General features: G+C 49.2%; 1 protein-coding gene across 5 annotated transcripts in view; it reads left to right on the forward strand.

Annotated features, from left to right (window-relative positions):
- The window catches only part of DGKG (diacylglycerol kinase gamma), a 205,413-nt gene that overhangs the window by 79,696 nt on the left and 111,841 nt on the right, over window positions 1-13,876 (forward strand). For 4 of the 5 annotated variants that reach the window (XM_032406961.1, XM_032406959.1, XM_032406960.1 and 1 more), the window contains 7 exons: window positions 931-1,048; window positions 2,624-2,712; window positions 5,758-5,874; window positions 6,836-6,928; window positions 8,452-8,511; window positions 11,112-11,191; window positions 12,308-12,382. In XM_032406961.1, coding sequence (XP_032262852.1) covers window positions 931-1,048; window positions 2,624-2,712; window positions 5,758-5,874; window positions 6,836-6,928; window positions 8,452-8,511; window positions 11,112-11,191; window positions 12,308-12,382 — 632 coding nt within the window. The remainder of the gene's footprint in view (window positions 1-930; window positions 1,049-2,623; window positions 2,713-5,757; window positions 5,875-6,835; window positions 6,929-8,451; window positions 8,512-11,111; window positions 11,192-12,307; window positions 12,383-13,876) is intronic. The other variant, XM_032406963.1, reaches the window with a different exon arrangement.

Here is a 13,876-nt window from a genome sequence, read left to right on the forward strand (position 1 = left end):
TTCTGTGAAACTGAGATTATAATATATCATCAAATTTGCATGCTACCGTTTTCACTTAGCATTGTATCATGAGCACATTCCCATGCCATTAGATAATCTTCTTAAAAGTATCTTTTTGATGGTCAGTTAACAATAAATGATATGGATGTACCACAACTAAACTTTGGATAATATTGCGACTTCAGGATATTTCCAATTTTTCATTAGTTTAAACAGTGCTGGATTAAACATCCGGCAGAGCACAAAAATGTTCATCTGACATCCAAAAATTTCTTTGTGGGGGAGGGGGTCTCCTGGGGGAGCTCAGTCGGTTAAGCAGCCAGCTCTTGATTTCGGCTCAGGTCATGATCTCAGGGTCCTGGGATCAAGCCCCATATCGGGCTCTGTGCTCAAGAGTCTGCTTCTCCCTCTCCTTCTGCCTCTCCCTCTGCCCCCGACCCCTGCTCATGCTCTCTCTCTCTCAAATAAATAAATCAAAAAAAATTATTTCTTGTGCTCACTTCAGCAGCACATATACTAAAAAAATTATTTCTTTAGGATAGACCCAAGAGGGAGAATTTTTAAGTCAAAAGTTATAAACATTTAAAGGATGATGATGGACAGATGGATGGATAGATAGAAGATAGATAAGGAGTTTCTGACTTGCCCTTCTGCCAGCCACATAGGAGAGGTCTTATTTTATCCCCATACATACATTCCCACTCAGATATCCCTGATTTTTCATATTTGCTAATTCTAGAAGCAAAGGACTTTGTTTTGATTTGCGCTTCTTTTAAAAGAAACCCTAAAACAGTGAAATAAATGACTATCTTGTCTTCCATATATGAGAAGAGTCTTTTTAGAAAAAAGAGAAACCTCCAGGAGATGCCCCCTGGGGTCTGTTAGCACGGGGCTGCCCGCTCAGCATCTCCTTCCCTCGTATCCCTGCAGGGCTCCAAGGGGGACGGGAGGCATGCCTGGACCATGAAGCACTTCAAGAAGCCCACCTACTGCAACTTCTGCCACATCATGCTGATGGGCGTTCGGAAGCAAGGACTGTGCTGTGTTTGTGAGTCAACTTCCTTCAAACCCCTTGCCCCAGGAACGCCCCGCTGTGCACATACTGGAGCCATTCTTAGGGACAGTCCAGGGCTTGCTGCTTCCTAGCTTGAGGAACCCACAGCAGGGAATAAAGCAAGAGCTCTATACCCTATTTTTGTGTTGTCCACGTCAAACGGACAAACGCTGTCCTGTTGTTGGAATCCTACCAAGGGCCACTGAGCCCTAGGAAAAAAAAAAGGTTAACATTCACACAAAATTTTAAAACATCTCACACCAATTTTAGTTGGGTTTTGCTAGCGAATATTTATTTTGCTGAAGCTGTGGGGTTGTTACTAATAAACTATAAAACTGTATTGTGTAAACGCAATGGAAATTACAACTCTCCCTTTGTTTCTCTTTATAATCCATTTAGTAAAGTCAGACAGGAGAGGAGGAAAGAAACATCAGTGAGAAAGGAGGGAAGGAGACCAGAAAGGAGAACCGGAGAAGGATGGAGGGGTGATGTAGGAAGAAGAGTGGAGACGGGGCGGCGGGGCGGGGGGGGGGGGGGGGGGGGGGGGGAGAGGAGGAGAGACTACAGCGCAAAGGCTTTATAGGGCCCGGGGCCTGTGGCGCAGAGTCTCACCAACCACCTTACCACAGAGGCAGCAAACGCTCCGCCTGGAGCCACCAGAGCCTGGTGAGCTGCCGCGCAGGAGAGCCCCTGGGTGCGGATCAGGCCGCCGAACTGTTTCATCCGAGCACGCACACGTGAGCTAGGCAGCAAGTAACATGGCCACAGAAGTCACCTTAGCAGAGCTGGGCCCTGGTCTACCAAGAGCCAGCACCAGTGGGCGAGTGAAGGACCACCTGTCCTTCCAGCACCCAGTCACATCCAGCTCTCACACTTTTCTTAAAGAAGAACCCAGTCTCATTCCTAGTGGGTTCCAGGCCTGTGGGCCTCTGCTATTTGCGTAGTAGTAAGAAGTGGTAACAACCACAATAATAATTTATGGGATAGCTATTCTGACACAGACACGTAGTGCTTTGTACAAATTATCTCATCTAATGCTGTAAAAGCCTTTTAAAGAGAAAGGTCATTTTATCCCAATTTTACACAAAACCCTGAATTTCAGAGACGTGAAGAAAGTTACCCACAATTATGTGTGCGGTTACCCACAATTATGTGACCAAGGGCAGAGCCAGAATTCAGGCCCAGGCCTGCCTAACTCCGAAGTGAGGAACACCCCTGGTCTTTCCGTTTCCTCCCCAGAATGCATGGCATCGGCATACTGCGCAGGGGGGCTCCTCCCGTTCCCCTTAAGCAGAACGTGCCTTTCTGGGGGATGTTTTCTTCCTGCGTTCACACTCCACAGTGGAAGGCGGGTGTGGTGGGGTAGAGGGTACAGAAGCATGTCTGGGAGAGAACTGTGGACTCTTCTCACTGGGCAATTTCCATTTGGAAAGCCAGCTCCGTGTGTCGCCTGCCTCTGACCAGCCACCCAGAGGGAGGCACGATTCGTGGTGGTGGGGCGGGGGGTATGGCTGGACCTTCCTAGGTAGCCACTCACAAGCAATTCCCTTTTTTTTTTTTTTTTTTCAGACTGCAAGTACACTGTCCATGAACGCTGTGTGTCTAAAAACATTCCTGGATGTGTCAAAACGTACTCAAAAACCAAAAAGGGCGGTGAGGTTAGTGATCCCTATTGCTTTGTTCTACTGCATGCTGCATCCCAGGCAACATGTCCATCACCACAGACTCCTGGGCAGGAAGCTTTTTCAAGTCCCTTCTCTGCCACAGGGACCACCCTTAAATCATCCTGTCCATCCATCAATCCATCAGCATCTCCCTGGTGCCCACCGTGTGCCAAGCACTGTGCTAGGGGGTACCCAGGTTACAAGATGGTCCCCAGCTTGTTCCAGAACTGTGTGGTCTTGTGGGAGAGAGACAGACATGTGAGCAAAGTATAAACAACTGAGATGTATGATCACAGTAGGGCTACGTGGGACAGACAGTGGAGACACCAAGGAGGAGGCCTGGGAAGGTTCCCCAGAGGAAGTGGCATCTGAGTTGTGTCTTGAACCCAAATCGGGAGGACTTCACAAGGCATCAAGGAAGACAAGGCACCCCAGGCAGAAGAAGCCTTGAGTGCAAGGCACGGAGACAAGGCATAGTCTAGGCTCTGTACTTAGTTTGGTGTGACTGGGACAGAGGATGCTTCAAGGGAAGTGACAGGAGATGTGCCCCAGAAGTGGTAGGTCCAGGCTGGGGAAGTTCTCGAGAGGCCAGCTGAGGAGTCCAAAAGGCGCCTCCCGCACAGCAGGGGGGCCTCTGAAGTGCTGTAGGCACAGGAGGAGACACGAAGAGATGATTGGGTTTGCGAATCAGGTTAGCTGCTCTGACCGTGGGGCAGGAGAGAGATGGGGGGCGGGGACCAGAGCTCCTGCGACAGTTCAGGCGAGAGGCAGTGCCCCGCTGCGGGCCTGCCGGGGGTGGGGTCTGCACTCCCTGCGCTCAGCCCTGCTGACTGGGCAGCTGTCCAGCCGTGGCGGTGTCTGCTCAGGGTCCCCCGACCGTGCCGGCTGTTGCGGATTTTGATTGTCCCCTGGCTAAGGTAGGGGAGATGAAGAGAGTTCGAGATATAATTTGGAGGTAGCACCACCAGGACTTGGTGATGGGGACGTAGGGGATGGGAGTGAGGAAGAGGTCAGGAATGGCTCCCCGGTTTTGAACTTGGCCATTGGGTGGTGCCATTCACAGAGTCTGGAAATAGACTCTCCTTAAAATGAGCAGGGGAAGGGCACTCTGAGTCCATTCATCCTGAGTCAGGGGATGATTAGCGGCAGGAAGTGGCATCCAGCCTTGCACAGAAGGACTCGAGAGAGAGAAGGGAGCCTCCAGGACACGCATGCGTGCCTCATGAGATGCCACATGGTCTCTTGTCCACTCCTGCATCACGCCCATACACACCCTTTTTCATGTCCACACCTTTCACCAGGACACACCACGTACCTCCTGGGCTCAGGCCCTAAGCCTACACTCTGGCCACTTGCACACATGCCACAGAGGGAGGCCGCTGATGGGCCAGCAGGGCACATTCTCAATCTTCTTAGTCTCCAGGGGCAACCCAGGTCCTTCACCATCTCTTCTGATCCCAGAAGAGGATGGAGAAGGCAATGTGGTGGTGAGACACAGCCGTGGACTTGGAGTCAGAAGACCTGGCCGTGAGTCCCTACTAGGCCACTTACCAGCCTTGGAACCTAGGGCCGGTCACTTAACCTCTCTGATGCCTCATGTTTTTACTCTGCAAAATGAAGATAACCAGAATCTCAGAGCAAATTCAGTGCGACCGTATAGGTGACAAATTGACCAGCAAACAGGATATTTTATACCTGGGGGGATGTGCAGCAGAAGGTGAGAAGCTACAAAATAAACATGACGCATCTTCTAGAGCAACAATTTTACCAAAAACCTTTAGGGGGGAAGACATAGTAACTTAATTGATAAGTAATTTTAAAGCTTTTATTTAATACACACAAGGATGGTATGGTGCAAATATTCCATGTGTTTTTAATATTGTGTTTGTAGTTGGCCCTTCAGGCTGTGCCATCCCTGTAGAGGTCATATCCTCTCTGTTCTGCTGTTGGCAGTGGCCTGGCAGAAAATTTTGAGAAGCTCTGTAGAAATCCTAGACGGAGCTACCTGAGGGCTTAGACTCCCGGAAGTTGGTGTCATGGGGCACTTTGGCTTCACTTACATACATACACGTACACAGACTTTCCCACCTGCTTCCTAAGTTCCCGAGTTGCACTGCTGGCATTTCCTGGTCAGGGAGCAGGTACAACCAGCTCTCGAGGAAACAGATACGCAAGCCGCTGACTGCTGAACCACACTAATGTCTTTGTACTTTTTCCTTTAACTTCCTTCTAGAGTGTTTCTCAACCTTAGCTGCACGTTATAATCATGCAGAGTGCTTTAAAATAAACTAATGACGAGTCCTGTCTCCAGAGACTCTGATTTATCTGGTCTGGAGTGAGGGCTGGGCATTAGGACTTCTAGAAACTCCCAGCTGGTTCTTATGGGCTGAGAGCCACTGGTCTATAGAAGACGGGAGGGCGAAGGGAGTTATCCCTCAGCAGGCACCTCCAAAGGGCCAGAACTGTGCCAGAGAGCCTCTTCCATTTGCGCTATCTTTAAATCATCCCAGAAAACCCAGAGGTGGGGCTTACCATGCCAATTTCTATAGATGGGGGACCTGAGACTCAGAGAGGTCCAGGAACTGGCCCCAGGTCACCCGTCTGCGAAGTGGAAGGTCAGTGACTCCAACCAGCTCTGTCGGCGGCCCAAGCCCTCTAGTGCTTGCCTGCATCGCCCTGCCTTCCAGAAGAGGGCGCACACAAGCACACCACTCTGCAAAGGAGTTCTGCAAGACAGATGGACTGCCAGACAAGATGCTGCTCAGAGGCTTGCCTGCCAGGGTGAATGAGCTATTCAAAGTGCAGGCCAAGTGGTTTTTCATCGACTTTGATTAGCACGGCGATGGTTAGGCAGGGAGAGACGGAGTCCGTGCAGTTCAGCCAAGCAGCCCCGTGCCCACTAAGTAAAACCCACTGAACGGAGTGCAACCCCTCTGCCCTCCCCAACCCCGTGCTCCTCTCAGGCCCTTCTCCTCAGGCCCCGGGCCCCGGGATGTGGCTCTGCAGCCTTCCCTGCTATCCTTCCCTTCCCTCCTGCAGGTGATGCAGCACGCGTGGGTGGAAGGGAACTCTTCCGTCAAGTGTGACCGGTGCCACAAAAGTATCAAGTGCTACCAGAGCGTCACCGCGCGGCACTGCGTGTGGTGCCGGATGACGGTGGGTCGGCGTGCAGGGTGGCCCTGTTTCTTTTCGGTGTGTTCTTGCTCAGGCTGCGGCCAGTGAGCAGTGGACGTCCTGCCAGAGGGCATGAGCAGAGCTAGGGCAGCAAGACTGGGAGGCCCAGAGCCCCCATTCCAGGCTCTAACAGTGCCGCCAGCGCCTCTCCAGGCTGCCTGGGGAGAGGGCGACCCCAGAACCAGGGGAGCAAGAGCTGCTGAAGGAGAAGCGGGCCAGTCCACTGCCTGTGTGGCCAGGCAGCCGTGAGCAGCCACCAGACCGTTAACTCACCCGGTTGTCATCTGGGACCGGGGGCGCAGAGTAGGCTTACAATTAGACACGAGAGTCCCTGCTCCTCAAGTCATTGCGGAAGACATACCCCTTAGAGCAGCCTCACTCCACGTCCCCTCCGGACACCTGACGCTGCCCAGGCTGCCTGCCAAAGCCAGCTCTGTGTCCTTGTCTTGTCCCCCTGACCAGGTGTTAGCCTCAAAAAGGATGTGTCTCCACATGAGACTGTAGATCTCTTAAAATGCACAGGTTGAGTCTTGGGTTTTACTTCCAGCCTCTTGCAAGTTTGTTCAACAAGATCTCCTTCCTTACAGAGTCTCAGAGCCTAGGGAGCAAATGTCCAAGGGGGTTTCTGGAATCCACATGGCAGTGCCACGCTGAAGGGTCCCAGGCCTGCCCATGACCATTTCACTCCAGCAGTCGTGGATGGCACTCGGTCTCCTTTCTCTGCCTGCAGCCAACGTGGCAGCCCTGACCACACCACACAACACACACACACACACACGCACAAACACACACACACACTCATGCAGCTCTACTACCAAAGCCAGCAGTGCATAAGGATTTGGGGGAGCATTGCATAGCTGTCTCCCCAGCAAACCTCTGAACCCTCACACCTGGCATTGCCTCGGTCAGCTTCACTCACTCTCTTCTTCATTCTTCTCTCCAGTTTCACCGAAAATGTGAATTATCAACATTGTGTGATGGTGGGGAACTCAGAGACCATATTTTGCTGCCCACTTCAATATGCCCTGTGACCCGGGTAAGTGTTGTTGCCCCGCCAGGCTCTGGGCTCTCTGGGTTCATGGCTCAGATGCAGGCAGCATTCAGACAGTCACATCCCTCCGAGGGCATCTGCACAACTCCTAAGGAGAAACCATTTGTGTTTTCACTACACGTTTGAAAGGGCAGTGCGGCACTCATCAGATTGTGACAGAAAACTCCTCTGACTGGGGCTCACTGCTGGCCTTCTAGAATGCTCCACATGGCCCATCAAGGAAAGCACATACATTCTAAGCACCTTGCCAGCAGAGCACAGCTGCGGGAATTTCTGTCACCACCTGCACGTGGCTAGGCCTCCCAGGCCTCCCTTGTCCCTGTCAGCCTGTCTCTGTTGTCTAAACATGAACCTCTCCCTCCCTTGAGGACTGCCACTTAGGTGTCCCAACCCTGTTTGGAGATGAAAACAGGAAAATTAAAGTCCCTTTATCTCCATCTGAAACTTTCTGTCTCTTGTGTTGGAGATTCCTCTTTTTGACCAAATACCAAACAACTTAACCGTCCCCTTCTGTCTTCAAGATGTTGCCAAGTCCCGTTGATCCCTCCTATCTCACACTTGACTTGACCAGCTACTCTTTTTCATGAAAAAACTGAAGGAAAAACACCACTTTGGAAAACCAAAGTGGCAGTACCTACTGGGTTCTAAATACACTAACTCTGTGACCCAACACGTCCTCCTTTGTATCTGCCTGAGAAATATGAGCACTTATTTCACCAAAAGATCTGCACAAGAATATTCATACCGGTTTTGTTCAGAACAGTCAAAAACTAGAAACCAGCTAAATAAATGATCGCTGACAGCAGGGGTCTAAGGCATATCCGTGGAATGGAATCCTGCATTGCAGTGGGAGAGAGCCATGCTTAGCTGCGAAAGCATGGACAGTCTCAAAGATACAATGCTGAACAAAAGAGGCTAGACTCAAAAGAAGAAAAAAGGATTCCCTATGATTTCATTTATGAAATTCAAATGCCAGGAGTTATGTTTGAAGAGACCATACTTAAAAGGGCATACATGTATATAGAAATTCATCAAGCCGGAGATTGAGATTTGAGCATTTTACCATGTTATGCAAAATAAACCTCAATAAAAAATAATAAACACTGAAGAAAACAAACAAAACTAAGAAAAATGACTTAGTATCACATCATTTAGATAGTGCTGAACAGAGAAGCCAGATCTAAGACCGTGCTTCCCAGAGCTCAGGCTTCTAAATCAACAAACTAGATTTCTGCCAATTCCAGCGTTTCTTCTCCCTAGGTCTGTTGCAATGTCTCCAAGTTAAAGTCAGAGCAAAGAATGACAGAGGCCTGGGGAGTCCTAGAGAAACCCATAGGGGAACATGTCTTTTTTTTAGATCCAAAGCCCCATTTTGAAAAACTCCTCCTGACTCTATATTGGTTTTATATTCTCTTTCTTTATATTAACTATTTGTTTTTCTTCTGATCTCTCTTTTTTTTTTTAATTAGGGCATTTTTTAAAAAATATATTTGTCTTTCTTGTCACAGGACAGGCAAGGTGGGAAGTCTGATGGCAGTGTGTCAGCCAAGGGTGAACTTGTCATGCAGGTACCTCAGCGAGTCCCAAGTCCAGTCTCTTGTTCTAAGTGTGTCCAAGGCTGCCTGTGGGGAGGACAGGGTTTGGGTTCTAGAGAAATAGATCTCAACATTTGCTTTCTCATCTATCAATTACATAATTACATCACACAGGAGGGACAATTTATTTCCACCTTCTGGAATTATCTTTGACCACCACACTGTTGGCAAATGGTGAAAAGGGAGGTTGGCTGATTCGATTCCATTGCTGGTCAAATTAACTTTATCACCTTTTTAGGAACAAGTTATATAAAACTTATTGAAAATATACAATGGGTTTTCTAAGACTGTCAAGCTGTTTCTAGAATGTGATCTGCCAAAACAAAGTTAATCAGATCCAAAAGTTCTTCTTTAACCTTAAATATATACTTAAGAATGTATACTTAAGAATTTTTTTAAAAGATTTATTGATTTATTTGAGAGAGAGATGGAGACAGAGAGAGTACAAGCAGGGGGAAGGGCAGAGGAAGAGGGAGAGGGACAAACAGACTCTCCACCAAGCAAGGAGCCTGATGCGGGACTCCACTCGAGGCCCAATCCCAGGACCCTGAGATCATGGTCTGAGCCAAAGTCAGACTCTTAATCAACTAAGCCACCCAGGCGTCCCTTAAGAACTCATTTTCTACTTGGGTTCACCAAGTAAAAGTATTAGAAAAGGAAATAGTGGGTCTTGAAATTAGTGTGTCTTGAAAATTAAAACATAAGCAATAATGATGGAGAAACCATAGTAATATGGGATAGCTCTAGACACTTTGAAAGACAGAAAGTCAGGTGGAGCAGACACACACACACACACAAATACACAATGAAGGTATACCAGTTGTTTACAGCTGGCCTCCATCTGGTTATCCTGCATCTGTTTTGATTGAGAGTGCCCATACTGTACAGATCATTAAATATTTTGAATATCATCCCCGGAGGTCACACAGACAGTCACCCTGGGCAGATGAGAAAATTCTTAAAAAATCATAAAGAATGCTGCTGTCCATTTCAAACAACATGGTACTGTGTTAGCTCAAATTTTAGCTTGAGATCTGGAAAGGTAGGCATCACACATTGAATACGGAATACAGCTACACCTCCGTATCAGTCTGTCCTTCAGCTGGATCCACAAGTGTTTATTAAGTACCCACTTCCTGATCCAGTGTCATGGGATGCTTGGGAGGAGGGTTATACACACACCTGCCCTGCTCCTGAGGCATTTAGAATCCAGTTGACATTTTGAGACATTTACCTAAGAACACATGAAACAAAACCCACATGAACAGACAACAAAAGGAACCCAGGAGATATTCCATGCTTCAAGTGCAATGGTTTTGGTTGCAGTGATCAAGGAAAGCTTCATAGAGGAAATTGCTCTTGAGTTGGGCCCTGAGAATGAGAAGTTCTTTTTAAGAGGTTGAAAAGAAGGAAGTGGGCTCTTCAGGGCATCAAGGAGGAGAAGAAACCAGTGTGAGCAGGCCCCCAGGGTGGGAAGGCAGGAGACACACTCACTGGAGAGTCAGAGCCAGGCTTGACTGGGACTGCCGCTGAGGGCTTTAGCATTTAAGAGGCAACAGGAGATTGGGGCTGTGCTAAAATGCCATGGATGCCACGTTAAGAGATTTGGATTTTATCCTCTGGGCAACAAGGTGTCATTAAAGGTTTCTGAGCAGAAGTGGCATGACTGATGTCCCAGGAAGGAACTGCATACAGGCCTTACCTGAGGTGGGAAAGGCCCGAGCAGTGTGCGTACCATGGCGACTGCCAGAGATTAAGGGACATTCAAGGAAATAATTGGCAGGATGGGGTCTTCCCTAGACGACTAGCCAACTGTTAATAGTATGTTTAAGAGAAGCAGTGAGCCGGGAGAGAGGACCAGTTTTGTGGGAACAGAAGATAGGTCAGGTTCGGGCATGTGAGTTTGCAGTGACGGTGAGATGTCTGGTTAAAAGTATCCATTGGACAGTGAGAAATATGGAACCAGGGCTCAAGAGAAAAACTAGGGCTGGAAATGTGGATTTGGAAGATGCTGGTGGAAGTGATGGTTAACTTCACGAGTGTTATTTGGTTGATGCGTATGACCAGAGGACCATAACTTCTAAAATTATATTCAGTTGTATCCCTCACAAAGTATAATCTTGTGCTTATAGGGGATGCCTGGCTGGCTCAGTGGGTGGAGCGTGCGACTCTTGATCTCAGGGGTTATGAGTTCAAGCCGCACACTGGGTGGGCATCGAGCTTACTTAAAAAACTAAATTAAAAAATACATCTATAATCTTGTGCTTATAGCCACAATATCACACCATTGTTGAATGATTTAAAGCTGTGGTGCCATTTTGCATCTCTGATCCTAGCCTCAGACTCCTGTCAACATTAACACTGCTTAGGTCCACTCAAGTCAAAGACACTTAGCTGCTTAACCCCTCAGAAAATTCAGCCAGTGGACAAAGACCTACCTCCCAGCTCCCTCTCCTCCATGCCGGGAACTGCTTCCTGTCCCCCTTTTCTGGAAGCCATCTTAGCGTCAACTCTCATCTCATTCATCCTCTTGGCTGAAAAAGAGCTAATTTCTTTTTCTTTTACCTTTGAAGTATAAGATCATCCCTACCCCGGGTACCCACCCCCTGCTGGTCTTGGTGAACCCCAAGAGTGGAGGGAGACAAGGAGAAAGGTATGTTCTATTCTTTTTCAAAATGGAGAGGCTGAGACAAGTTCACTCAGGTTTTTTCTTCCCCTCAGCAGGGCGGACTGCAGAGCCGGGCAGACCTGGGTTCCCGTCCCAGCCCTACCCCCGACCACTTTATGACCTGGATCAACCAACTGCTTAACATCCCTGTGCTCTGGTTTCCTCCGCTCCTCTCATAGCTCCGTTGTGAGGATTAAAGTAGACACATGCTTAGCCTCGGGCCCATCACGTGAGCCATTATTATGGCTCCCAAGTTCAGACCAGGTTCTGAGACGCCTGTTTCCTTCCCAGCCTCGCAGGTCCTTTCTTGATTTAAGAGGAGTGGCAGGACTCACCTGATTGGGACCTCCTGGGCTATCCAACTCCTAAGAAATGAGTTCCTTCCTTCCTCAGTGAAGGAAATGCCCAGTCTCCTGGAAGCACTAAGGGAATGGGAGGAGAGAGGGAAAATAGGTGAAGCAGCTCTGTCTCCCCACCCTGTTCAGTTCAGGGTAATGGACAGATGATGCAGTGATCTGGAATCCAGGTTTACAAAAATAATAAGTAGGGTTAAAGTGAGAACTATGAGAACCCCTGCCCCCTGGACTGACCTGATTAGTCTCAAGCTGGAGCCTTGACACCAAGCCTACAGGTGGTCACTGCCCCTGGCTTCCCCTCCCCAGCCCCACCTCCTGCATTGCCTCCTGATCCCAGAATTTTGGGGGGGTTTCCATAAAGGGTTCCTTGTTACCTTTGTGTAGTCCACAAAGAGCAGAATTGCACTACCTAGAACATATGGAACGTTTGGGAGGAGGACAGAGCTTTAGGAGAATAGAAGTTTTATTCATCCGCAAGGGAGGATAGTCCTGGGGTTGAATGCTACAATCTTAGATGGTGGGGAGGCCCTGAGCCAGAGCGTGAGGGTGTGAATGAAGCCAACTGGACCTGAGACTTCAGGGTCTGCAGGGCCTTGTGCAGTCGTCTCCCCTCTTGGGTTTAAATGGACCCAGATTCCCGCCACCAGTGGGCTCCAGAGGTGTTTGCTCTACTGTGACTTCTCACGATGACATTCTCCCTCTCTGTCTCTCTTTCTCTCCCTCTTTCTTTTTTTTTTTTCCATAGAATTCTTCGGAAATTCCACTATCTGCTCAACCCCAAACAAGTTTTCAACCTGGACAATGGGGGGCCTACTCCAGGGTATGGAGAAACGATCGTTACTTATCTCTCCTCCTCCCCCTTTCATCTGAAGAAGATACCTTTCTTTGGTCACCCTCCTTGTCTCTTTCATCTACGGACTTATCCTTCCTGCCCTTTTAATACTTTTTGTCTTCATTTCCTCACGTCTACACCTACTTGCTCCCGGAGTCGCTCAGGAACACTCCTTGTGGCTAGCTCTGGAAAGAAGCCCCCTGTGTACCTCACCGGGAAAAAAGTTGGTGTTTTTATAAAAGAGAAAGGGCACACATGCCATTCATTGGATTGACAGGAAGAGCGGGCTGGTAGATTATGTGAGGCTGTTAGCCGTGTCTTCACACTGAGTCGTCAGGGAGGAGGGAGAGTTTTCCTAGCGCAGTCAGCAGTTCGGAAATCTGTACAGCTGACTCAGAGTTCTGTTGCGGTGCTGTTGGGGAGCATTTTAGGATCGAGGCAATTGGTTATTCAATGAAATCACTTCTCTCCCCCTCCCAGGATTATCCAATTTAGAGGTTGTTAAGCTGCCCCTGGCCCTTCTCCTACCGGGTGCCTATTGGCTGTTTCACTGCCCATTAGAGCGGGAGAGTGAGGAGACAGGCAGCCCCTCTTTGGTCGGACTGCCCATCTGGTGGGAGGGGCTGGGCCCGCTGGGAGCGCTAATGTGATGGCTGCAGGTCCCTGTAATCAGAGGCCGCTTCAGCATCGGGGCTGGAAGGCACCCAGACTGGGCTTCTTACCAGACAGGGCTGGTGCGCTAGGGACATCTGCTGGCCAGCCCGAGCCTGTGGGTCTCCAGGCCAGCTTTTCAGATCCGTGCACACTGGGCTGGGCTTCCCAGCACGCAGCTGCTTTGCCCAGCCTCCTAACCTGCATTTCTAGGCTCAGTTCAGCAAGACCCTCAGCGGGTGGGGGCGGGGGACAGGGCTGCAGGAGGGACTATAAAAAGGCACCATGTCCCAGTCTTCCATTGTTTGACACAAAGCTGTTATTTCTATGGCTGTGATGGTGCAAGACCCAGTTAAAAGGAGAAAGAAATGTGAGTGCAAGTCCAGCACCTCTGCCATGACTTACATGTAAAACTGATTTCTAAACACAGCCCACCTATGCTGCTGTGGGTGTCCTCACTGTCACCGTGATCGTAATTACTGCCCCGTCATGACCTGTGACTGAAAGGCAGCCTGCAAGTACCTTTACCAGCCCCCTCTCTTTTGGGGCATTGTGATACCTGAATACAGTACTCTGGCTTAACCTCATTCATCCTAAATTGTTTCTGTCTTGCATGACAAGCCTGGGGGCTACTTCCAGGACTGCTGTGCCCTGAGTATCTTTTCTGTGTCTGTCTAGCCGAAATGAAAGGGGCCTCCATTCAGAATTCACTTCCTAGAGGAGAGCAGAGGTCTGCAGGAGTCGGGGAGGGGAGGAAATATTGCTTTGCCCACATACGCATCAGTGACTCAGAAAGCCCCAGGGGTCTTCTCAGACCACCAGGCTGGACAG

The sequence above is a fragment of the Phoca vitulina genome, unplaced genomic scaffold (assembly GCF_004348235.1).
Source record: "Phoca vitulina isolate PV1807 unplaced genomic scaffold, GSC_HSeal_1.0 scaffold8, whole genome shotgun sequence".
NCBI lineage: Eukaryota > Metazoa > Chordata > Mammalia > Carnivora > Phocidae > Phoca > Phoca vitulina.